Source organism: Pseudorasbora parva, chromosome 14 (genome assembly GCF_024679245.1).
Source record: "Pseudorasbora parva isolate DD20220531a chromosome 14, ASM2467924v1, whole genome shotgun sequence".
Lineage (NCBI taxonomy): Eukaryota > Metazoa > Chordata > Actinopteri > Cypriniformes > Gobionidae > Pseudorasbora > Pseudorasbora parva.
The window spans coordinates 6,103,369-6,130,311 of NC_090185.1; the positions used below are offsets into that span (position 1 = coordinate 6,103,369).

General features: G+C 39.6%; 2 protein-coding genes across 8 annotated transcripts; one reads left to right on the forward strand and one right to left on the reverse strand.

Annotated features, from left to right (window-relative positions):
- The first annotated feature begins 1,149 nt into the window (after positions 1–1,149).
- LOC137039968 (GTPase IMAP family member 9-like) lies at positions 1,150–17,337 on the forward strand. Of its 4 annotated transcripts, XM_067415340.1 has the most exons (5): positions 1,177–1,220; positions 2,658–2,734; positions 11,394–11,515; positions 15,889–15,942; positions 16,052–17,337. In XM_067415340.1, the coding sequence occupies exons 3-5, from the start codon at positions 11,504–11,506 to the stop codon at positions 17,144–17,146; spliced, it is 1,161 nt and encodes a 386-aa protein (XP_067271441.1). In that variant the 5' UTR covers positions 1,177–1,220; positions 2,658–2,734; positions 11,394–11,503; the 3' UTR covers positions 17,147–17,337. The 4 variants fall into 4 exon arrangements, with proteins under 4 accessions (XP_067271442.1, XP_067271443.1, XP_067271444.1 ...); XM_067415341.1 differs by lacking the exon at positions 2,658–2,734 and having other exon boundaries at positions 1,150–1,220; XM_067415342.1 differs by lacking the exon at positions 11,394–11,515 and having other exon boundaries at positions 1,160–1,220.
- Positions 17,338–19,716: 2,379 nt separating this feature from the next.
- On the reverse strand, positions 19,717–24,456 carry LOC137039973 (uncharacterized). Of its 4 annotated transcripts, XR_010897791.1 has the most exons (6): positions 24,230–24,456; positions 23,592–23,918; positions 23,045–23,176; positions 22,915–22,967; positions 21,186–21,283; positions 19,717–19,808 (listed from the first exon to the last, which is right to left on the reverse strand). XR_010897791.1 is itself a non-coding variant. In XM_067415353.1 (5 exons), the coding sequence occupies exons 1-5, from the start codon at positions 24,273–24,275 to the stop codon at positions 21,236–21,238; spliced, it is 606 nt and encodes a 201-aa protein (XP_067271454.1). In that variant the 5' UTR covers positions 24,276–24,456; the 3' UTR covers positions 21,120–21,235. The 4 variants fall into 4 exon arrangements, 3 of the variants coding, with proteins under 3 accessions (XP_067271454.1, XP_067271455.1, XP_067271453.1); XM_067415353.1 differs by lacking the exon at positions 19,717–19,808 and having other exon boundaries at positions 21,120–21,283; XM_067415354.1 differs by lacking the exons at positions 19,717–19,808; positions 21,186–21,283 and adding an exon at positions 22,332–22,455 and having other exon boundaries at positions 22,915–22,958.
- Between the last annotated feature and the right edge of the window lie 2,487 nt (positions 24,457–26,943).

A 26,943-nucleotide genomic window follows, 5' to 3' on the forward strand; every position in this document is an offset into this window, starting at 1 on the left:
AAATCCCAAATTTAAATAGTGTGATCTATTATTAGGTCTTAAAAGAACTGCTTTCAGTTGGTTTTACTATCATACGTGATGCAAAAACCATGCTATTGGGATTCAGATATGATAATAAAATTGTATAAAATACATACAGACTTTTTCAAATATAGGCTGTGCTGTTGCTGGTTTCTTGAATAACATTTTAAGGTTGGCTTTATTCACAGAGCTGTAGTGCAAGGCTATTGATATACAAAGAAATACATAATTGAAAACATTTTTGTTTTCTAACTCAGATTTAAATGATGTGCCATTACTGGTTCCTAAAATAAAAAGGTTTTATTTGTTTTATTCACAAAACTGTAGCTACTTTTATTTTTTCCAACGTGTGACATTTACAGTGTTTTTACCAGATGAGATTGTGTTTGTGTGTGTGTGTGTGTGTGTGTGTGTGTGTGTGTGTGTGTGTGTGTGTGTGTGTGTGTGTGTGTGTGTGTGTGTGTGTGTGTGTGTGTGTGTGTGTGTGTGTGTGAGCCTGTTTATGTGGTTTATGAGGACACAAATTTGTATAACTACATGGGTATTACACTGGTATTACTCTATAAATGTGGTTTATAAGGACATATCAAATGTCCTCATAATTCAAATGGCCTTAAAAACATACTAAATGATGTTTTTTTGAGAAAGTAAAAATGCAGAATGTTTCCTGTGATGGGTAGGTTTAGGGGCAGGGGCAGTGTAAGGGGATAGAAAATACGGTTTGTACGGTATAAAAACCATTACGCCTATGGAGAGTCCCTGTAAAGCACATAGACCAACATGTGTGTGTGTGTGTGTATTTCAAGGTTTTGTTTTCACTTTGATCGACCTTTTTTCAAGAGTACAAATATGTATGTAATATGTTTTTCCTCTTCGTCTTAGATGATCCCAATCAAGTATTTTACCTTACAAAAAAAAAAAAAAAAGGTTTCTATACAGCAAAGCGGATTAAAACCATACACTATATTGTGAGTTCTCTTCTACATTTTAAATGCATGCTTTTTGTTCTTAAGCTGAATCGTATTGATCTATTGAAGTTTCGAAGCTAAATTTCTGACAAATATCAAACATCCAGCGTCAACGTCAAACCAATATTATCCCGGTCACGTGACTCTGTTAAAAGTGAAAGTAAAATGATATTACCGACATTTTGTTGAAGCCCATTGTTGACGGAAGGCATTTTACCTCCTCGGTCTCCAGTAAGTGTGACGTTTAATAAATCTGTATTTGTTTTTGTCTAACAAATATATGTTGCACTGGAAATGTGTAAGCTACATTAAATGTACATGAAGCTATGCTCAGCTTTAGAGGTCTCGGTAAGACATAACATTACCGGAGCTTGATGCTGGATATGTTTGGTGAGGGTTAAATAAACGTTTTTGTCTCTCCAAAGCGCTCACATTCGCCATGTTGTTGTTTTGGAGCACACGAATAACCTGCCTTATATCTGATAGTGAATGTTGACACAGCTGTGCGTTATCAGATCTGCTCAACAATTAATCTGACACGACTGAAAGGAGCTAATTATAGGCTACTGCAATTGTAATTAATAATTTACATAAATGCAATTCATATTACAAGATTATATGTATTGTGCATATCTCAATAGAGTTTTGCACAGGCCTCTCTATGCCCTAGCCTTATCCTGCCCCATCTTGGCCGAGTCTAACTGTTTTTGTTTGTTTTGTTCAATTTTTTTTAATCCTCCATTATCACACACTACTGTTACAGCCATTAAAATAGTTCAGTTTTGTTTTAAATGCAATTATATTTATTTTTGTTTCTTTTTTTAGGAAAGTATTTGGATTTTTTGTGTTTTAATTAAATAAAGTGCTGACCAAACAGACAGCATTTAGGTTATTTTCTTCTAAATTCATTGAGACTCACGGGTAGGACACTTTGTATTGCTTTTTTATCATAATACTGCGTGATAATAGTTTGAATTTCAAAATGCATTCAGAGCCAAATGTATGTCAGAATGGTGATTTACATTCAATGATATTATCTAAATTATTATTTCTTAAACTATTTTTAACATATGGTGTTTATTTTAACAATTTTATAAGTTGCAAAATGAAAATGAAAGAAATTATTAGATATGTTGTTTAGCATGTTCAAACAAAACAGGCTACTTTACTCATAGAAATAATCTTAGACAAGCTGTCCAAGATTACTGCCTGCACTGGCTGTATGGTTGTGTGTGTGTGTGTGTGTGTGTGTGTGTGTGTGTGTGTGTGTGTGTGTGCATGTAGTCCATTTGGATGCTAATGGGTGTTATTTATAACAATAATCCTAATAATAATTATTTATAAAAACGAAAGCTGTTATTCATCTATTGCACAAAAGCAACAATAACTAAAATAAAAATGATTTACAGGCACAAGTATAGGCAGAGTTTCCATTTATAACATGTTTTTACCGCATTGAGCGATGTAGCCAATCTCAGGCATATCCAGGGACCGACTGGGGCTAAAAAACAGCCCTGGACTTTCTCCGAAATAGGCCCATCATCCGGCCATTGGTCCCTAGCTGTTTGCAACAGACACTGTACTGTGGTGTACTATGTACTACACTGTACTTGGCCCTCTTTTCTTTAACTTTTTCCTATCCACCTTTCTCCTTACGTTTTCTGCTAGCCATTCTGCCGCGATTTGATTCCGGAAATCTGGGGACCAATCCAAAACTGGCTAGTAGGCCGACTCGTCTTCCTCAGGTATTGTTTTTTTTTTTTTTTTTGCACGTAGGCAGCATTATATAAGTGATTGTATTAGTGCCCCTGCTGATGGCTTTTATATCAGGGACGTTTCTAGGATTTTCATTTTAGCGGGTTAGCCCCCAGTGAGAATAGCCTATGGAAAAAAAAAAATTACACTTTAGTTTCGGGTCCAAATTGTGCTATTAACTAGTAGCTTACTAACATACCCACACTGTAAAAAAAAGGCAGATACATTTTTTATTTCAATGATCTACATAGGCTATGTGCATTTTAAGATGTTCTGAAAATCTGAAAATGAGATAACAATAGCTTGAAAACCATGTCACTGGGCAGTAGATTATTCGTCTCTTATCTCCACATCTCTCTTTTTCTCTGTTTTTATTTTGCCCATAACGCTGAGCTTTGACTGATATAGTTTTTCCATTTTCGTCAGTACATAAAATAAACAAATGGTTTACATATTAACATACTGATATTTATATGTTTTATGAATAATGTTCTTAGTACTGTTTATTAAAGTTTAAGTTTATTAAATTAATTCACAATATAAACACATTCATATCCTATGCCCAATACAGGCTGAAAAAGATGAGTTTTTTTTTATTTTATTTACTGAAGGTTACAAATGGAATTATATTAATTTACAATATATACACATTCATTATCAATATGCCTAATCTGATGAAAATGGCTTTGTTAATATTTCTTGTTTGTTAAATAGGCCTAGGCTACATGAATCACATATATATTTTTTTAACTCAAAATGATGAAAATTAGACAAAAGTTTATTAATTTGCCTGAGTATTTTGTTTAACCTTTTGTTTTCTGACTTAAAGCAACAGCTGTCAAACATGAATGTTTAGTTTAGTTGCTTACATTTCTCTCACTTGACGTCGTCGAGTTGCGCTGCTAAAATTTGTGCTCAGCCTCAGCAGTTTCTGTGTGAACATAAAGCCCGCCTTCTCTGATTTGATTGGTTTTCTGAAATATTTTGACATTGATAAGCGGTGACAGGCCAATGAGGCTCAGATTTACACACACACACCTCTGTTTATGACGCCGCTTTGGATTGAAGAACTCAACACACATACAGACTAAAAGACGGGCCGAAGCCTCCCGCCACTTTCACATGTTTTAAAGGTTAATCGCATATTTTTTAGGGGGGCTGTGGCATAAGTTGAAGCTGCAGCACTCCTAAAAAGGGCCTGGCGACGGCCCATGGTTCATATTGTGTTATTTATTAGACTTTTTTTTTGTTTTTTTTTTGGATGGCCGTTCTGGACTTTTCCAGAACACACAGATTGCCAATCCGTCCCTGGGCATATCTGTTGATGAACACCCTGGGGCCTTTCGCATAGCCAGAGCTTCAGACTGACGGCAGAAGGTCGAGCCCAATGTTTACATTTACATTTACATTTAATCATTTAGCAGACGCTTTTATCCAAAGCGACTTACAAAAAAGGGGAGAGTAATAGAAGCAACGGAACAGACAAGGCCAAAAACCTGTAAGAGCTGTAAGAAATCTCAATTAATTAGCACAATACACAACAATTTTTTTTTTTTTTTTTTTTTTTTTTTTTTTAAATAAAGACAGACATCTACAACAAAAACTCACGTCCGCAAAGTGCCGAACACTGGATTTTGATAGCTAAGATAGCTACAACCCATTAGGACTAAGGCTGTTGCCCCAGCTGTTGTCGTTAATGCAGATTCAGTGGCCCAATGGGTTGGTTTTGTATTCTAGCTAAACGCGCAGCAATAGCCATCTACAACAAAAACTCACGTACGCAATATACAGAACACTGGATTCCAGAGGTGGGACAAAGTCATTGTTATGCAAGTCACAAGTAAGTCTCAAGTCTTTGCCCTCGAGTCCCGAGTCAAGTCGAGTCAAAGATGAGTCAAGTCTCGAGTCAAGTCAGAAGTCAAAGCCAACAAGTCTCAAGTCGAGTCCAAAATCCTACCATTTTAGTTTCGAGTCACTTCAAGTCATCTTACCACAAAAATAAAAATTATACAAATTATGTATGTCTGTAAGATTTGTATTTATTTAAACCTCTTTTTATACAATGACATTAAGCAAATACAGTAAAAAAACAGAAAATGTAAATTTTCACAGAAAATGCTTGTATTTCAGCAGCATATTGCACTAGAACAATGCACAGCAGCTTCAGTCCTGTATTGTGTTGACCTTATTGCAAAACAGTTCAACTTTCAAATAGATATGGGTCCTTTTAGCCTAAACTTAGGGCCATTATGGGAATATTGATTAGCTTATTTTTGGTTTAATTTGGTTTACTTTAATAATTTAATTTATTCAATTATTTTGTTTTGCTATACTTTTTATGCCAGCTTGCCATGGCAAAGCATATGACTTCAGTTTCTGGAGGGAAAGGGCTTTCTTATGACTTTTGAAGCAGTGAAAATATTCTTAATATTGCATACACTGAAACTGAAATATTATTGTATACCGTAGTGTATAATAGACAATGAATATTGACACAACAGCATTGATATGAGTAAAGAGTTCAAATACAACATGTGAGGCTATAGATTTTCTGACATCTGTTTCATATTCTTCTCAGGTATGAAGAATACCTAGAGGGGTGGGGGGCCCAAAACAAGCCCAATATTATTATATTATTTATTATCATCAGTATAATTTATGATTAATAATGTATCAATAAATGTGCCTGCAACATATTCAATTGAAATCTCATGGAGTTTAAAAAGCAAATACAGATGGGATTTTACAAAATTCTTTAAGTTGCAATAAAGACTGTGAACAGAAGAGGTTTGGAGATGGAAAAAGAGAAAAAGTGACGTGAAGGATTATGGTAACAGTGTGCAGTGGTGAACATGCACACTATAAACCGTAAAAAGGATAAGCCCTGCATCTCAATGTGCAATCTGCCCTAAAGAGTGTTGAAAATTACTAATTTCACATAGCTACTATTTAGGATTAATATGCACTTTTTTTTACAGTCTATGATTGGGAGTTGGTGCCCTGGAAAACACTGAGAGCGCTGCAATATAGAGACATGTTTATAATAATATACATTCGAACCATACCTACTGTTATTATTAGTAGCCTATACTTTTTTTATTATTTATTTTTATAATAGCCAAATAATAATAGTCATAATAAATAGCCTACATTATAAAAAAATATTTTTAAAATTAAATTAGGTGGCTTACCTCCTGTTTCCTCTCCATCTCTGTATATCTCTGCTGGTTGCATTGTTTGTAAAAAATAATAATAAAATGTATTCGTCTATTTACGTCTACGAACTCTCTTTACATTTATAACATCACATCACATGCCTGCACGTTGAACGCAATTTTTCTTCAAAGAGGGGAAGGAGGCGAGATGTATGAGGACGAATGAATACAGCACTTGTATCGTTGCACTATGGCTATTAGCTGTGAGAAGACAGTGTCAGGCAATGTATTTGGACAAAACAGCGACCATAAATGTAAAGAAACGAAGTTGCTTGTCATATTTTCCTAACAAGCAACCACATTTTTTTAAATAAGCCCAAAAAACCGCGACCCGCAACTCGAGATTTTTTACCGCGACTTGCCAAAAAAAGAAGCCCAAATAAGTCACGTGTTATACGCGGACTTGGTAGCTATGGATACTGTCGAATCAAACCAACGTGGGACTACAGTGATTGGATGTCGTGACTCGTGCTGGCAGCGCGCGTGCTCTCTGCATGCATACAGGTGCAGCTTTTTTTCACTGAGAGCAGCGCGGCCGTGTGAAAGAAAAATTGCCAAAAAGTAGCAAGTCTTCTCGAGTCATAAGGCTCAAGTCCAAGTGAAGTCACGAGTCATTGATGTTAAAGTCCAAGTCGAGTTGCAAGTCTTTGTACATTTTGTCGAGTCGAGTCCAAAGTCATCAAATTCATGACTCGAGTCTGACTCGAGTCCAAGTCACATGACTCGAGTCCACACCTCTGCTGGATTCTGATAGTTATGATAACTATGTAACATACCCGCCTGAAGGCACAAATCCGGATGAGAGACGTAGATATGATCCAGGAGTGTGCGCTTTTGGTCGTTGCTGTGGTGATCAGTAAGTGCTATTCTGTATTGGTCAAGTGCAAATGGAAAAGATGTGTCTTAAGATGTTTTTTAAGAATGGCTACAGACTCGGCAGCACGAATTGAGATCGGCAGGTCATTCCACCAGGTAGGAACGGTCCAGGAAAATGTCCGTGAGAGCGATTTCATGCCTCTTTGGGATGGAACCACGAGGCGCCGCTCGCTCGCAGAACGCAAGCTTCTGGAGGGTGTGTAAGTCTGAGCAAGTGAATTTAGGTATATTGGTGCAGAGCCAGAGGTTGTTTTGTAGGCGATAACTAGTGCCTTGAATTTGATGCGAGCAGCCATTGGCAACCAGTGCAGTTTGATGAAGAGAGGCGTAACATGCGCTCTCTTCGGCTCATTAAAGACCACTCTCGCCGCTGCATTCTGGATCAGCTGCAAGGGTTTGATAGTGCATGCTGGAAGCCCAGCCAGAAGAGCATTACAATAATCCAGTCTGGAGAGAACAAGAGCTTGAACCAGGAGTTGTGCAGCCTGTTCTGATAGGAAGGGTCTAATCTTTCTAATGTTGTATAAAGCAAATCTGCAGGACCGGGCTGTTGCAGTAATGTGGTCAGTGAAGTTTAACTGGTCATCAATCACAACTCCAAGGTTTCTTGCTGTCCTTGATGGAGTTATGGTCGATGAACCAAGCTGAATGGAGAAATTTTGATGAAGTGCTGGGTTGGTTGAGAAAACAAGTAATTCTGTCTTTGCAAGATTGAGTTTAAGATGATGCTCTTTCATCCAGTCAGAAATCTCTGTCAGACAGGCAGCGATACGAACACTGACTGTAGGATCATCTGGTTGAAATGAGAAGTATAGTTGAGTGTCATCCGCATAGCAGTGATAGGAGAAGCCGTGTTTCTGAATGACAGAACCTAATGATGACATGTAGCTGGAGAAGAGAAGTGGTCCAAGGACTGAGCCCTGTGGAACCCCAGTAGCTAGATTATGAGACTTAGACACTTCACCTCTCCATGACACCCTGTAGGACCTACCAAAGAGGTAAGACCTGAACCACTGGAGAGCAGATCCTGAGATCCCCGTCCTCTTAAGTGTTGACAGGAGGATCTGGTGGTTAACTGTGTCAAAAGCAGCAGACAGATCCAGCAGAATGAGCACTGAGGATTTGGAAGCTGCTTTTGCCAGTCTCAGTGCCTCAGTTACCGAGAGCAAGGCAGTCTCAGTCGAATGGCCGCTTTTGAAGCCGGATTGGTTGTTGTCTAGGAGGTTGTCCCGTTCAAGAAACGTAGAGAGTTGATTGAACACAACTCGCTCAAGGGTCTTTGCAATGAAAGGCAGAAGGGATACCGGTCGGTAGTTTTCTAAAAGTGCTGGATTCAGAGAGGGTTTCTTAAGCAGTGGGGTTACCCGAGCCTGCTTAAATGCTGTGGGAAAGGTGCCCGTGTGAAGAGAAGTGTTGACAATGTGAGTGAGTGCAGGAGTGATTGAAGAAGAAATAGCCTGAAGGAGGTGAGTGGGAATAGGATCAAGTGGACAGGTAGTAGGGTGATTGGAAAGGATGAGTTTAGAAATATCTGCCTCGGAGAGTGGAGAGAAGGATGGAAGCGTGTTCGTGTTAGTTGTTGAGATGTGCGTGTCAGTTAGTGATGAGGAGAACTGTTTGCTAATGAGAGCTGTTTTGTTGGTGAAAAATGATGCAAAGTCATCAGCTGTAAGAGTTGATGAAGGAGGGGGAGGAGGTGGACAAAGGAGAGAGGAGAATGTTTTAAAGAGTTGGCGAGAGTCAGAGCAATTGTTGATTTTGTTGTGGTAGTATGTTGTTTTAGCAGTGGAGACATTTGTAGAGAAAGAAGAGAGAAGAGACTGATAAAAGGCAAGGTCAGTATTGTTTTTAGATTTATGCCATTTCCTCTCTGCCGCCCTGAGTCCAGAGCGATGTTCACGGAGAACTTCAGACAGCCAGGGGGCAGTTTGGGTGGGGCGGGCTGGTCTGGATGAAAGGGGGCAAAAACTGTCTAAGGAGGATGTTAGAGTGGAGCAAAGAGTGTCGGTAGCACTGTTAGTGTCCAGTGCTGAGAACTGAGCAGGTGGAGGGAGTGAAGATGAAACCATAGTGGATAGGCGAGAGGGAGAGAGTGAGCGTAGATTACGCCGAAAGGTAATCTGTGTAGGAGTACGTTTTGTATCAGGAGTCAGTATGAGGTTAAGAGTGATGAGAAAGTGGTCTGAGGTGTGTAATGGAGTAACTAAAGTGTTGTCTGTGGAGCAGTTGCGTGTGTAGACCAGGTCTAATTGGTTACCTGATCTGTGAGTAGCCGTAGTAGATATTAACTTAAGGTCAAATGAAGTCAGTAGAGTGCTGAAGTCTGCAGCTAGGTGTTTATCAAGATGGATGTTGAAGTCGCCAAGCAGAATCAGTGGAGTGCCATCCTCAGGGAAGCTAGAAAGTAACACATCCAACTCCTCCACAAAGTTACCGAGGTGACCTGGAGGACGATAGACCACTACCACATGGATTTTAACAGGGTGAGTAATAGTGATTGAGTGCGATTCAAATGAATTGGCCGGTAGAGACGGTAATGGATCAAATTTCCAATCATTTGAGATAAGCAAACCAGTACCCCCACCCCTCCCAATAGGCCGAGGAGTGTGTGAAAAAGTATAATTGCTTGAGAGGGCTGCAGGAGTGGCAGTGTCCTCTGGTTTGATCCAGGTCTCAGTTAGGGCCATGAGGCTAAGCTGAGAATGAGTCCCAATAGATGAAATAAAGTCTGCTTTGTTTACAGCCGACTGGCAATTCCAGAGACCAATTGGAATAAAGAGTAAAGTAGCAGAGGATGTTAGGATATAGCGCAAATTATTAGGATTACGGCGTCTCGTGCGTACGGAGCGTGATTTACGAGTGCTAGTAGTTATAGTTGAGATTTGAAAGCACATGGTGAAAAGGCCAGATAGGAATTAGAGCCGAACACAAATAATGAAAAGGAAGATGATACTCAAGTGCCTTGCCGGGGTCCTTGCTCGGGCGGAGTTGCACTGGGAAGAGTTGAAGTCTTTACACTCGTCGGTCTTCACACAAGGAGGGCTTCACACTGCCGCTTCCGCTGCCGCGGACTATCACGCTATTTATACTCACTTGAGTATCGTTATTGAAAGCAGCTGGGAACGCCCCCAACAAACTCGCTTCCCAACGTGGCAATGACCAAACAAATGCTAACTCAACAAATGCTAACTCCCACACACACCGAGAGAATATACCAAAACTAATAATACACACCTCAGCACTACACAGACACACTTATCCAACAACAAATGAACAAACAATCAAATGAGAAAAGTTACAAACACTTACAGAGTAGTTGTCTATCAGTCAATTGAATTGCTCCTCTCTAGCTCCAATGTCATGAAAATGTGTATAAATAATACGAGACTGCAATGTCGTGGAATGGATTTTGTCATGCATTTGGGACGCAGTTTTTCATGTGCCTATAATACGCACTTTATGGCGTACTATATGCACAAACCCCCCAACCTACCCAAGAGCATGTCATATACATGCCATAAACTGTGTAGCATATGCACAAACTCATGTTGGCGTATACTTTCCACAACATTGCACCTTCGTCGTACTATTGATACGCATACCCATGTGATCATGTTGGAGCGCCTGGGCTCTATCGCGGCTTTCATTGGTCAAGGACCGCCCAAGAGGACGCTTGACTGGCATGTAACGCAGCCGATCACAGTTTGTTTTGTTTTGGTCATGTTTAGGGGTGTGAAAATCACAGACTGTAAAAAAATATGGACGTAGTGTCCATGACGTCACCCATAGGATTCCGATAAGCCCTTCTGAAGCTTATAGTAGGGACGAGCTGGGGGTCGCCATCTTAGCAGCGATTCACTCCCGGATTACAGAAAATGGGAAAATAGGCAGGATGTGGGCGGAGCTTAGGTGACGCAATGACTATAGATGGCCGATAAATGGCTATCCACCTGTCACTCAAAGTGGCCACGCCCTAAATTATGCAGAACTTTAAGGCTATATATAATGTAAATGAAAGAGTTATAAAAAAATCACCCCCCTCACAATCGTCATGAAGGGCTAAATTAGCCGTATAGACCAAAACCCCAATTTGTCTCAGGCTGTAAACATGTTTTTTTCTGCTGGGAAGTTGGGCATTTTAACATGAGGCTCAATGAGATTCTGCTCCTTCTGGAGCCTGTCCCCAGTGGCCAGTCGAGGAACTGCAGTTTACATTACTTCCATATTGGCTTCAAGAAAGATCGCAGGAGGAGCCGCTTGATGAAAATGTAAAGTCAATGTTAATGCAACCCTGCATTAACATACCGGCCTGCATCTTTAAATGATTAATTCAAGAACGTTGTTCAAATTTACTGCAACAATGGAGCCATTAACTTCACATGCTTTTGAAAATCCAGCATTTAAACCAGGTGTAAACCAGGTGTAAACACAATATGGCTGTCAAAATAAATAGTTTCTTCGATGCATTGCGATGTAATCGGTTAGTCCGGTATCGGTTCAGTAATAGACCACAACCGATTATAATGTACTGATTATTTTCTGACGTAATTTGTTGCAGATGTGCTTTGTGTGGTAGCATACAATGGCAGAGGGAGGCGAGATGAGAGTGCGAGTAATTAAAATACTCCAACTACTTTAAAAGCTGACATTGGGCACATTTCGGCTTTAATGAACAATCCGGTAAGCATAACCTGAATCTGATTGTCTGACGAATGTTCTAAGATGTGCAATTATTTTCAGGGAAACGCACAGCAAAAGAACCAAAGCCCAAACCAAACAAAACGAGAACCAAAACCCACACCAAACCAAACCAAACCAGAATCAAAACCCACATCAAGCCCACACCAAATCAGAAACAAAACGCACTGACCAAGCAAAAAAATATAGTAAACAGGACTTCGCTTCACATCGTGACCGCATTTTCAAATTCAACAGCCCATCATTAATTATTCCTTACTCATAGTATTCTAATTAATGAACGCTTTCTAATACAGACCTATGGTTGGTCTCTTTTTAAAGAAGACAAAAAATACAATAAAAAATAAGTATGAAAACGTTATAAAAGTCTGTTTACTGTAAAGAAAATGTACTGTACTAGTTTATATTTTATAATAAATATTTTATATAATATGTTTTACATAATTTATTTAGACCTATGGCTTAAATTGTATTATGTTTTAAATATGAAGTTAATATGAATAAATGAAGTTTCTTTGAGATTTTATTTAGGCGTTATATCAAAAACAGCCACCAGGTGAGAGCCAAACTCCATAGAATAGATTTTAAAATGCATTTTCCTGTCACAAATCTATAAACCAAATTTATAAATATATAACCACCAAATATGGAACCTTGAGACTCAGACCTTGCATTATGTATTTTGCCAAGATTATAAAAAGTTTTGATTATAAAATATCATAATACATTTTGTAATATGAAACTTGACACTGCCAACTAAGGGAGAGGAGATCACTAAAAGATTTTAAAGCACCGTTTCTATGGTAACACAATGTCCGATTTCAGAATGGTTTTCACAGGATGAAACTTGAGTTCCCTTTCAGTTAGTCACTTTCTACGAACATTAGAAATAATCTGAAAAAATGGGATCTCGCTTGAGAGCCCAGTCCTCTTTGAGTGAAATTAAATGAGCCAATGAGTATTGGGATGCGTTTGCATCTTGCAACTTTGCTTCACGGCATTCCACCCTTACAGCGCGGATATAAATACAGGAGCAGATGCTCGCATCTTTGCATTTCGCTTCAGAGCAGAGTGTTCTGAAATTCTACAGAGAGTAACGAGCCAACATGATAACTGTCTGAGTAATTCTGAGTATATTGGTTATGAGTATATTCTGAATCATTTGTGACCAGCAGTCTTTTTACTATGGGTATGACAAAATGCCCTACTTGGGGGTGACAGGCATGGGGTTAATGGCTACACCAAGTATTGTACACTAATTCAAAAGTAACTGAGCTACTGACAAACTACCGAAAAATTAAGCTAACAGTGTCACTACTTCCCAACACTGCATTCATTCAAATAGTAATGTGTCCGAATGTTTCACTGGTACTGTATTTATAGCATCTGAGCAGACATTTGCACAAAAAAAAAGCTTTATTAATGTTGCACTATAGGCTATTTTACAGTAAGCCCTTCATAATCTATCCATTATAGAGCTGTGAGTTAAATTATTTCAGGATTATTCCTCAAAACAATGCAAAGTATTTTAATCTCACAAATCTCACTGTGTTTTTAGAGTTGATGCAGGCAGGGAGTAAATGCATGGACCACGTCAGAATTTGTCTTTGAACGAAACGCACTCTCTGTGGGGGCGGCCTCTTTAGTGGATAATGAAGAGGCTCACGAACGACTGACATCTCTCTCTTTTCAAACAGATTACATAAACAAAGAATATTAGTTTTCTATTTGATTTCCATTATTTAAAACCTGACATTTAAAAGAATAGACATATGTGTCATGTTTGTGTGACCAATATGCACTAAGTTACAGTTATTTAAATGATAGTTCTGTAAATTTTTCCTTGAGCATGTTAAACAAATCTAATCAATTCAGGTAATTAATTTAAATTTAAATTTTGCAACGTATCAAAATAATGTATTAAATTTAAATATTACAAATAGTGTAGGAAAAGGCAAATCTAAATTATACATCTTTTTGCACCAAATTTTGCACATATGTATGGAAATATAAACTTAAATATAGAAATACACTCACCTAAAGGATTATTAGGAACACCATACTAATACTGTGTCTGACCCCTTTTGCCTTCAGAACTGCCTTCATTCTCCATGGCATTGATTCAACAAGGTGCTGAAAGCATCCTTTAGAAATGTTGGCCCATATTGATAGGAGAGCATCTTGCAGTTGATGGAGATTTGTGGGATGCACATCCAGGGCACGAAGCTCCCGTTCCACCACATCCCAAAGATAATAATAAAAATAATATTAATTAATTACATTTATATAGCGCTTTTTCTAGACACCTAAAGTGCTTTACATATAGAAGGGGGAATCTCCTCAACCACCACCAATGTGCAGCATCCACCTGGATGATGTGAAGGCAGCCATATTGCGCCAGAACGCTCACCACACACCAGCTGATTGGTGGAGAGGAGACAGAGTGATGAAGCCAATCATTATATGGGGATTACTAGGAGGCCATGATGGACAGAGGCCAATGGGCAAATTTGGCCAGGATGCCCGGGTTACACCCCTACTCTTTTTCCGAAGGACATCCTGGGATTTTAAATGACCACAGAGAGTCAGGACCTCGGTTTAACGTCTCATCCGAAGGACGGTGCTCTAGTGGGTTGATATCTGGTGACTGATATCATTTTAGTACAGTGAACTCTTTTTCATGTTCAAGAAACCAATTTGAATTGATTTGAGCTTCGTGACATGGTGCATTATCCTGCTGGAAGACAGAGGATGGGTACATGGTGGTCATAAAGAGATGGACATGGTCAGAAACAATGCTCAGGTATGCAGTGGCATTTAAATGATGCCCTATTGGCACAGGGCCTAAAAACATCCCCCACACCATTACACCACCACCACCAGCCTGCACAGTGGGAACAAGGCATGATGGATCCATGTTCTCATTCTGTTTACGCCAAATTCTACCTCTGACCATTCTGACCATCTGAATGTCTCAACAGAGATCGAGACTCATCAGACAAGGCAAAGATTTTCTAGTCTTCAACTGTCCAATTTTGGTGAGCTTGTGCAAATTGTCGCCTCTTTTTCCTATTTGTAGTGGAAATGAGTGGTACCCGGTGAGGTCTTCTGCTGTTGTAGCCCATCCACCTCAAGGTTGTGCGTGTTGTGGCTTCACAAATGCTTTGCTCCATACCTCGGCTGTAACGAGTGGTTATTTCAGTCAAAGTTGCTCTTCTATCAGCTTGACCTCGAGCATCAACAAGGCATTTTCGCCCACCATTCTTTGTAAACCCTAGAAATGGTTGTGTGTGAAAATCCCAGTAACTGAGCTGATTGTGAAATACTCAGTCCGGCCCGTCTGGCACCAACAACCATGCCACGCTCAAAACTGCTTAAATCTCCTTTCTTTCCCATTCTGACATTCAGTTTGGATTTCATGAGATTGTCTTGACCAGGACCACACCCCTAAATGCATTGAAGCAACTGCCATGTGATTGGTTGATTAGATAATTGCATTAATGAAAAATTTAACAGGTGTTCCTAATAATCCTTTAGGGGAGTGCAATATGTAAAATGGCAATATACATTGTCATTTTGCATATAACATTTCAAATTGATTATAGCTACCCATATGCTTTCATATTCACCTCTCCACAAAATAAATATAAAGCAACAGATATGAGCAGCGTTTAATTTATCACCAGCTAATTTCAAGATGAAAAACCGCAACTGAAGAGAGCGGCATAAGCACTGGTAATATTATTTGGTCTCATTAGTTTTAATGGAGATTGTGTCTTTGAGCCTCTGCGACTTATGTTCATTTTCAACACATTGCAAGGAGTAAAAAATATGTGGTTTAAACAATTAGATGCATTTTGACCTACACTTGTCCAGTTTTGTCTGCAATGTGTCCCAGACCACCTCCTAAATTAATTTGAGTGATCGGATTTAAATCCATCTCTTAAAAATTTCTGAAGGCATTTGCACCTGGTCATTTCACGATGAGCTAGATATTCAATCAGAGAAAATGCATGAAGTGACCAGGTGTAAAAAGGCCATGACTTTTGCAGCTGCGCTGAAGGAACGCTTGCTGCTTCTGCTGCTAAAGCGTGGACTCTAAACACTGTGTAAGACAGTCTTGACAGCCGCGTTAACATGGTCTCGTCTTGCTTCCACCACCTCAGCACATTATTATTTTTTATTAATGAATGTCTAAGATATAAAAAAAAGGAAAAGCCTGTAACAGACCAGAAGCCTGGCCTGCACGTGAGGTATGATGTGAAAATTGGCCTAAAGTATGGCCCTAGGGCCGTAAATAAGTGGGGCTGAAATGCAAGGCTCTATATCTAAACTTTTTTTTTTTTTTTTTGTAGATAGAACTCTCTGGTGTTAAACAAGAGAAAAGAGACGTTGACATGGCGTATCAGGTAAATATGTTAACATCTCTCTTTTCCACCCCAACTTTTGTAATTGTAGCAGACAATAATTTTTGAGTCTTTTAATTGACTGTATGCTGCTTTGTTTCATGTATTTTAGATGTTACCGAACAAAGAGTTGATGGGAGATGGAGAGGATGAAGATCTTCAATCTGCTGAAGATCTTCAATCTTCAAAAATCAATCTGCTGTTGATTGGGAAAACCGGATCCGGGAAAAGCGCCACAGGAAACGTCATCTTCAATGGTCCACTGTTTGAGTCCCAAAAGAGCTCTTCATCAGTGACGAGAACCTGTAAAGCACACACTGATGTTGTCAATAACAGGAGCGTGACAGTGATCGATACTCCAGACTTCAGATTCTCCACTCACACTGACTTTGATTCAGACTCGGAGCTGAAGAGAGCTCTGCGTTTATGTTCACCAGGAGCTCATGTCATCCTGCTCATTCTGCCTTTAAGGACTTTCACTGAACACGAGAAGAGTTTCATTGATTGGTTTGAGCAGAAGTTTGGAGCAGAAGCTCTCAGATTTACTCTAGTCCTCTTTTCTCACGCAGATCAGAAACACAAGAGATCACTAGAAGTAATGATCAGGGCAAATCCTCAATTATCTGACTTTATTAACCGATGTGGTCAGAGATATCATGAGTTTAACATTAAAGCTCCAGCAAACAGACGGCAGGTGACTGAACTCATGGAGAAGATCGACAGACTGGTGACTGAGAACATAAACTCCTGTTACACACTAGAGAAGATGCAGGAGACTGAGAGGAGAAGAAAGGAGGAAGAGAGAGCAGAGAAGGAGGAGAGAGAGAGAGAACATCAGATGAGATTAGCCGAGATCAGAAGAGAGACAGAGGAACGAGTGAGGATGGAATATTTTTTGAAAGACTGGGCTATAGTAGAGAAACCAGAACAAGACAGTACACAAGAGGAGTTGCGAGAGACAGAGGAGTGTACATCTGAACAAAGTCATTTACAAGTAACATCTTGGACCACTCAGGATATTTGTATGGCTGCTTTTGGAGCTGTTGTTGGGGCTGCTGGTGGAGCAGTTGTCGGTGGAGCAGTTGTCAGTGGAGCTGCTGTTGTTGGAGCTGTTATTGGAGGTGTTGGTGGAGCTAGTTGTAGGGCCATCGCTGATAGAGCAAAAGGCGAGACAGGTTCTGGTGCTGAGAGCCACCAGTCTGATTAAGATCGAAGAGGCCAAGAGCAATACAATATCATGAGGCCTAGAATCACTAATGGCAGCACTGGATGGGGCTGTTAGTGAATATGTGTTTGTTGGGACAATGATCTTTGATCAGCAACATCACATGGACACATAAAATCATTTATAAAGTAGGTTAAAGATTTGATAAAATATAAGCACAATTTAAAATGATAAAAAAAAAAAAAAAATATATATATATATATATATATATATATATATATATATATATATATATATATATATATATATATATATATAATATATATTGCTTTATTTTCGTGCTTGTTGTCGCTTTTTCACAGATTTTAATTAATGTGGTTTGATGTATGAATTATGATCTGATTTGCATCTTTTGTGTGTTATTTCTGGTAACAGAGGGTCTGGTTGATGTCAGGAGTGCAGTAACTTCTAATACAATCAATAAATGGTCCTGAACGTAAAATGGATTTTACACATCATTTGTTGTCAAGTGGCGTTTCTTGGGCTTTTTTAATGAAAAGGATCTATTCTGTTTAATATTGTCTGAGTGACACCCAGACATCCATCCAGCCCATGGACCTCTTCATGACAATTATATTTTCCTGTACACAGATTGTGCAACTATGCTCACAACATACTTGAAAGACACATTGTATGGATCTAATTAAACATTATACCAATTCACAAAAACGGAGGAATAAATTACCCACCACATTGGGACACTCATTTGATTCCGGTATAGTGCAACAAAGATTTTTGTGTGTGTTTCCAGTAGGAGAAACACAAGAGGGAATCCCAGTTTAACTTGTTTAATCCAAAGATGTTTGTGTGTGTTACTTCACACAAGTGGGGTCTATAATAAAGACGAAAAGAAATGAGGAAAACAGTTGTAAGTATATCAGTAAAATGACACAAACATTCAGTTATTAAATAATATAGAAATTAACAAACATGGGTTAACTTTGTGTTGATTATATTAATAAATATCCTTATTTGCCAACCTCATGTACTATAGTATCACTTCAGACAATGCATTGTTGTGTAAATGAAGAAAAATTCCACTCATTCACTGCTATAGGAGAAGAACTGTCTAAACTCATTAAATCATCAAAATCAACAACATGTATGCGCAACCCTATACCGACTAAACTACGAAAAGAGATGCTTCCAGAGGTCATAGATCGTCTTCTTAATATCATTAATTCCTCTTTGTCATTAGGATATGTACCGAAAACTTTCAAAGTTGGCTTTTATTAAACCACTTGATCCTAGATGTAAGGTCACTCCGTTAGCCCAAGGACGGAATCTAACGGCCTGGTCGAAGGACTTCTGCGTGTAAGACTTTTCAGCATTTCTGTTAAAAGCACTTCATTTATTAATCTCACATTTTAAATCTGACTCCATTAATAATTTTGATCTGACTCCAATTGTATGTGGTTTCGTTAAGTTTGTATCTTAACAGCTGATCATTATTTTAGTTGTGATTTAATTTAGATCGTTGATTTCCTGAGTTTCTCTGATTCTCAAATCTTTGTTCATCAAGGGACCCGATATCGCTCAGAGACAGAATGTTTGTGAAATTAATTAATTAATTACATTATCTTACGGACACGAACCGGCCAGTTCTGATATTAGTCAGAGGATTGCAGAGTGAATATTTTAACTTTAAGTGGTTGCACCTTCTCACTCAACAAAAAGCGTAATGGGAATAATAATCACGGGAACTTGCTAAAACAGTGATAGTCCGAAATCAGATCATCTCTAATGATGTGCTCCATGCTCCAGTCATTGAGTCCTACATTTTAATCTATCCTGGCACCAAATTTGCGGAAATAAAGGACTCCACATTGATCCATACTAGAAGAACGGTTTCAGAATAATACAAGGTAAATCACGGTTAACATACTATCGATCACAATATTCTTTTGAATAGACTCGAAAATGATGTTGCCATTAGTGGAATTGCATTGGCATGGTTTAAATCGTACTTTCGTAAGTTCAGTATGGGGTACCGCAAGGCTCAGTGTTAGGACCGCTGCTCTTCACCCTGTATATGCTACCAATGGGAGATATCATTAGGAAGCATGGCGTTAGTTTTCTCTATATTTATTTGTGCCCTGACGAAACTTACCAATTCACAAGATTGACGGAATGCAACTGGATGATTAGTAATTTCCTGCAACTTAATTTTGAAAAAATGATTTTTTAATTATTGGACAGAAAAGCTCCACAAGTAGTAACTGAGAATACTGTCTAACACTTGATGACTGCTCTGTCAAGCCCTCGTCGTCAGTGAGGAACCTGGGTGTGCTCTTTGATACCAATCTCTCATTTGAAAGCCACGTTTCTAGCATCTGTAAAACCACATTCTATCATCTTAAAAATATATCTAAATTACGGCACATGCTTTAAATGCAAAATGCTGAACAGTTAGTACATGCGTTCATGAGCTCAAGGCTAGATTATTGTAATGCTCTACTGGGTTGTTGCCCTGCTCGCTTAAAGGGTTAGTTCAGCCAAAAATGAAAATAAGATGTTTATCTGCTTACCCCCAGTGCATCCAACATGTAGGTGTGTCTGTTTCTTTAGTAGAACACAAATGAAGATTTTTAACTCCAAACGTTGCTGTGTGCCGGTCATATAATGGGGTGAATGGGTAACAAGTCTATGAGAGGAAAACATACAAACAAAAAAAACATGCTTAGGCAACGTGCACAAAAACCCTGCTGCTCCTGACGACACATTGATTTGTTAAGATTCAAACCCATCGGTTTCTGTGAGAAACACAACAGAATTTATGTTTGTTTTTTACCTCATATCCAGACGAGTCTCATCAAGTTTTCCCATCGGCTCTAACTTCAGTCTATTGAGGTCAAAACCGACGCGATCATAGATAGATGCACAGATCGATTGAATGAGAATCTACATAGTATATATATATGATCGCGTCGGTTTTGACCTACACTACACTAATGTTAGTCTCTATGTTTATCCCGAGGTTAACTGTAGTCTGCCGGATCCAGATCTGATGGAGGACCTGCTCCTAGACACGACCCCAACGCAGATCTGAAGAGTCAGCAGGGACCGTGTCAACTAGACACTCCCCTGTGAAAGCTTCTTTCCCTTCCCCTCTGTACAAATAAAAAATATATATGCACACATACATATGCAAATGCACTTGCCTTTTGGCTAAACAGGTAATGTATTTGTACATGCTGGCGCCATTTTCATGGATTTGCCTTTTTTGGGGTTTGCGCGTGGATGATGATTGTATAGTTTAAAAACTTTCTCCTCTTTCAAACCTATTTTTGGGAATGCATCAGGGTTTACTGTTTTAGTTGAGGATGGTGTTAAGTGGAACTAAACTAAATAACTAATCAGTTTTTACAACAGAAATTAATCAAAAACTTACATTAGCTGTTCTTCTAAAACGAAATGAAGTTCCTATTATCACTGTAAAGCTGCTTTGAAGCAATCGGTGTTGTGGAAAACCATGAAGGTGACTTGACAGCACTTTTTATCTAAATGGAATTAGATAACCCAGAATGTCTGCACTCTGTAGACATTATGCAAAGTGGGTTCAAGGCATCCTGATTGGCTTGGTTTGTAGTTGAACAACTATCTGAGGCAGTTCCACAGTAGCCCAAGTGTACCTTCCAGCAGGTCAGTACTTCTCTGTGATAGTCAGAGTTCACTATTCTGTGATCTAGCTTCAGAGGTCTGTTGCTGGCACATTGATCGAACCCATGGGTGAGCAAAAGTTGCCGTAGGTCGTCTATTAATGCTCTAGCTTCAGCAACGGTTTTAAGGCCATGGACAGTTGTCTACATATAAGGAATCTTTGACCGTTCTCACCAGAGATGGGTCCAATTTTGTGTGTTCTGAGCGATTTCCTGGAGTATACATAATGTATGTTAGCACGGGCTGCACGTTGTGCCACATGGTAAGACTTGCTATTCATAGATGTTGAGTTTACTTAGATCACTGTTTTCTGAAATTCAAGTTAAGTTACAAACTTACACAATATTTACCAGTACTTTACCTGTAAATGTAAAAAAAAAAAAAAAACAGCTGAAAAATGTTTAGTTCCAATCAGACAGGAAAGCCTGTGAAGCGTCGAGCGCCTCCTGCTGGATGAACCTTTGAGAGGAAAAATATTCACAGACTGATGATGCACTTCCAGTTATTAACTTATTACATCAAATCAGTTATGTACACGTGTAACACTTTATATAGACTTGAATAACACTTGTGATATTGCCTTCGCATTACATTACCAGCAGCCATATCACCCTGAAGCCCAAGACTGGTTTCCCACTGAAGTGATTTGTGTACAGGAAGCTAAGCTGAGCCTGGTCAGTACCTGGATGGGAGACCATCTGGGAAAACCGGGTAGCTGCTGGTAGAGGTGTTAGTGAGGCCAGCAGGGGGTGCTCACCCTGTGGTTGGTGTGGGTCCTAACACCCCAGTATAGTGATGGGGACACTATACTGTCAAAGAGCACCGTCCTTTGGATGAGACGTTAAACCGAGGTCCAGACTCTCTGTGGTCGTTAAAAATCCCAGGATGTCCGTCGATAAAGAGTAGGGGTGTAACCCCAGGATTCTGGGCAAATTTGCCCATTGGCCCCTGTCCATCATGGCCTCCTAATCTTCCCCCTATCCTGATTGGCTTAATCACTCGGTCTTCTCTCCACCAATCAGCTGGTGTGTGGTGGGCGTTCTGGCGCAATATGGCTGCTGTCGCATCATCCAGGTGGATGCTGCACATTGGTGGTGGTTGAGGAGATTCCCCCTTCTATGTGTAAAGCGCTTTGAGTGCCTAGAAAAGTGCTATATAAATGTAACGAATTATTATTACAAATACAAAAAAAAAAAAAAAAGACATTACATTGTGAACACTACAGTGAGTGTCTAATACAGATGTTGACTGAGTGACGGTGACTTCTTTCTCTCTTCTGACTGCTGTAATCAATCTCTCTATGTTTTACTCTTTTGGAAAGTAGTGGAAACGCCGTCGCAGATTTTGTCTTTTGCTGTTGGATCAGATGAAAGCACAAAAATGTTCCCTGCTGTATCTCCTGTTCACCCCTGAAGTTCAGCGATCTGTAACGACTGTCTTCCTCTTCTCAGAAAACCCGAAATAGGACAAAGAACTCAATAAATACACAGATTATTTTTAAGATCATATTTTTATTTTTTGGATTTTCAAAATGTGGTCAGAACATAATTTGTGAGGAAACAGAATCTCAGAGAGTTTGATTATTGTTCTGTGGTGAAACACGTGTAAATCACCTCCGTCATCTCAGATTCCTGTCAGACACAGAGTCAAAGACATTTGCCTTGAGGATTTATAATGCTCTGGACCTTAGCATCACTATACAATACTCAGAGGTGCAGATTGAATATTATGGGATATCAATTATTTGTATTTTTTGCATTAAATGACTGTTTTGCATTTGTTCATAATGGAGGACTTTCAGTCTTTTATTGGGACTTTTATTATGAAATTTCAGTGCACAAGAACAACTTTATTAATAGTAATAAACAAAAATAAATTAATTAATCCAACAAGCGAGACTCTGGAAACCATAAAACACATAATATACTGCACCCTGCCAAATATGTTCAAGTTTGTGAAGAAGTTTGCAGTCTACAATCATATACATTTTTAAAAACAAAAATTTTGCTATATGATCTGCATTTATTTTAATAATTCAGCTGTTAAATGAATGCATGTAAATGTGATTGAAATGACACAGAGACACTTACCATCATGTGTCCAGTAAGTTTGTAGAGTGTTACATCAGTCTTGTCTTCATTATCTATAATGACATGTTCTGTCAAAACATGAAGAATATGTTTTTTTTTTATAGATGTTTAAGCTAAAGGTTCACCTGACCTATGCGTTTCCTGCAGATACAGCACAGCCCAATGACAGCCACAATCAGCAGAGATCCAACAATAACAGCGGAGATCAGCACTATCAGAAATACAGAGACTAAAGAACCTGAAGGAGGGTGTGGAGAAGAACCTGAAGAAAGTATGAAGAAGCCAGTGAGTCTGATGTCGTAGCGAAGAGAAAGACAATCATTGTAAAAGACATTGTAGAAAGACAGTCATTATTGTGAGTGAATGTGTCTGATCTACAACCGAATACAGAGATCAGATCAATACATAAACACTATATTCATATTTAAAAAGGGTACACTAGCAGAGAACAACATGTCATAAAAATTACCAACTAAAAGAAGAATTCAATTTAAAACGGTGCAGGTAAAAACAGGCAACGCAAAGAAGGTTTGGGGAAAAAAAAGCCCTAATAATTGTGTGCATGATCATAAGTAAGTGGTTTGTTTTAATTAGGCTACTTGTTAAATAACTGTGTGAAACACTAATCAGTTATTATGAAGTCTGACAGCACAAATGACTCTGTAATAGTGACTCACCTTTGACATCAACACTGAATCTGTATGTGGTCTGAGTATTGGCATTGATGTTTACTATATAAAGTCCAGAGTCTGTGGTTCTGCTGTCTGTGATGGTCAGAGATCCAGTCTGATAATCCAGTTTCAGTCTGTCTCTGAATTTCCCATCAAGAACATCAAATGTGAAGAAGATTCCAGATGCTTTATTGATCCCAGCTATTTGAATCTTTTCCAATCCAAACGTCCATTTTATCAGATCACGTGTCTGCATTTCAGTAAGATGAGTGTTTAGAGTGACTGGATTTCCCTCCATCACTGACAATGACTTAATTTCATCACCAAACACACCTGAAGAACACACACAACAAGATTAAGACTTTTAAATCACTAAAGTAAAACCATCTGAAATTTAAAATTGTTATGAATATGATTTAATAATATACAACACATCAGAAGCAAAATGGTGTTTAGATTAACTGCTTTGTGATCATTTGGAATAAAACTCCTATTTACTGATGATGTTGATCTGAGCTCTACAAATCATCAAACCCAGATAACACTTTAATTTCAGACGAGAATGAATGCTGCTGCTGTTTGAGCTTCAGCGAATCTGATGCATAAACAACTGATGTCATAAAAACACATTTAAATTCACCCACCATCCAGACGCCACAAACACAACCAGAGCAAAACATTGAGAAACATCTTCAACGGTTTCAGTCTGCAAATATGAAAACTCTTCAAAACTCTTAAGTAGTAAAAGGACAGATGCTCTGATGTGAAGCTGCTCTGTAGTAAAGTAAAGTGAAACTACTTTCAGCTGAAATAACTGCCTAATATTCAGTGTTAATTCAACTCTTTCTTAGCTAATTCACATCCTCTAAAAATTGACTTTTGAGCTCCAGTTGCGTCAACTTCCCGTATGTTGACACACTAAGTCACGCTAAGTCAATTATGTAATTTTCAACAGAAATAAACTGACCCATTGCTTTAAGACATTTTAACATGTTAGGGGCCAAAACATTTTAAAATGTCTTAAAGCAGCAGTTTGATCTTGTCCTGAGATCCTGTGAGTGTTTGGCTCTGCTCTCTTCTCTGTCTTCAGGACGTTTGTTCTACATTTATTATCAAATGTCTCAATAGTTTCTCCTCTCAGACTGATTTCAGAGTTTCTCTAATGGCTTTATGGAGCAGGAACAGATCACCTGCTATAACCGTGTGTATGAAAGTGCCCTCTGATATCTTTATATGATTAATATTTATGCACTATGGATTACGACACTGCTGTGATACTCTAAAGTGAACACGGCATTAGTGAGATGGCCATACAAAAACACTGAGACAAATGGATCTCACAGTGCAGTCCAGAGGCAAATCTTTGGATATGAGGCGGGCAAATAAAGAAATAATTTGGGGCCGTAGCCCAACTCAACTCTAGACGAGTTCCTTCAAGGTATGAACAGCTTCACTTTGTTCAGTAAGCTTGATCTGAAGTGGAGTTACGATAATCTGGATCTTACAGCACAGTCCAGAAAAATCACAATATCTGCTGTTCATAATGGGACATATCGATACAAGAGTGTCGTCGGCCAGTGAACAAAATCATCTTGAAGTCACATCAGCACTCGCAGGTATTGAGCAAGTGAAGAATATCTCTGATGATATTATTATACTTGCTCCAAACCAAGAGACATGTGATTGAGACTACATGCAGTCTAGTGGAGGCTCGTAGACCATGAATTCAAACTCAACATAATACAGTGTGAACAAGCTAGAGTTCATGGAAATGCTGCTTTCAGAAAAGAGGATCGGCCCGACCACTGAAGGGATTCATGCTGTGGGTGAGGTCAGAGGAACAGAGAAAAACAGAAGTTTAAGTTCCTTAAAAAAGAAGTTAGCTTAACCACTGCAGGGCTAAAGATTCACAGCTTGAGATGATGGAACAAGCAGGAGATGGAGTGCTCTCTGGACTCTGGGCAGGAGACGGAGTCCTCTCTGGACTCTGGGCAGGAGATGGAGTCCTCTCTGGACTCTGGGCAGGAGATGGAGTCCTCTCTGGACTCTGGGCAGGAGATGGAGTCCTCTCTGGACTCTGGGCAAGAGACGGGGTCCTCTCTGTACAGGAGACAGAGTCCTCTCTGGACTCTGGGTAGGAGACGGAGTCCTCTCTGGACTCTGGGCAGGAGATGGAGTCCTCTCTGGACAGGAGACGGAGTCCTCTCTGGACTCTGGGCAGGAGATGGAGTCCTCTCTGGACAGGAGACGGAGTCCTCTCTGGACTCTGGGCAGGAGATGGAGTCCTCTCTGGACAGGAGACGGAGTCCTCTCTGGACTCTGGGCAGGAGATGGAGTCCTCTCTGAACAGGAGACGGAGTCCTCTCTGGACTCTGGGCGGGAGACGGAGTCCTCTCTGGACTATGGACAGGAGACTGAGGATGTTTTCACAGCTAGTTGGATTGCCTGGACCGAACCAGCGTTCGAATGCTTTCCCTCCCCCTGCCGGACTGTGTTCATATTATATTATTTGGTTCCGAATCGGGGTTCGTTTGCGTCATCAAAGCAGCAGCCATTTACCTGGTTGCTTATTAACGACAGCGAGCGTGAATGCAGCGAAATGCATAGCGTTGCTCCCATCGCTTTTATATTTTTGCACCGTTGGTTTTGTTACCAAAGCTTCAGTACGTAATGGCACTTGCGTCTATCTGCCGCAAATGTACTGCAAATGTTCTAAAGAACACTGAAGACGAGCAGAGATGAGATCTACAGCTCTCTGCTGGAGTCACGCTCTTCAAGTAAATGAGTGAAACGCACACAAAACGTGTTTTTATCATATTTTTATCAAATCATACGTCATTAATAATGGTTCACTTCCGCGGTTTAGTACGATTGCGTTCACATCAGCATCGAACCATACCAAAGTTCACATGAACCGAACCCCAGACTACCTTTTTAAGCGGACTCGGGTACGTTTCGCTGGTGCACAACCGAGTTCAGAAGACCACGTTCACATCATCCAAACCAACTGAACTCTGACGTCAATCAAACCCGGGTGCGCACCAAAAGTGCTAGTGTGAAAGCACACCGAGTCTTCTCTGGACTCTGGGCAGGAGACTGAGTCCTCTCTTTACTCTTGGCAGGAGACTGAGTCCTACAGGGTGTGCAGCCCAAACACACAAAATGGCTGTTGCCATAACAGTCTTGACTAGTCATTGACAGAAACAGACACGGGCTAAGGTACGAGAATAGAAAATCCTCGTTGGCGACAGGCTCTTGCGTGGCGGCAGCCATCTTAGGAAGAGGGCACCGGCACGGACTTGATGGGACAGGACTCTGGAATGGTGCCCATGATGGGTCGAAACTCTGGAATAACGGC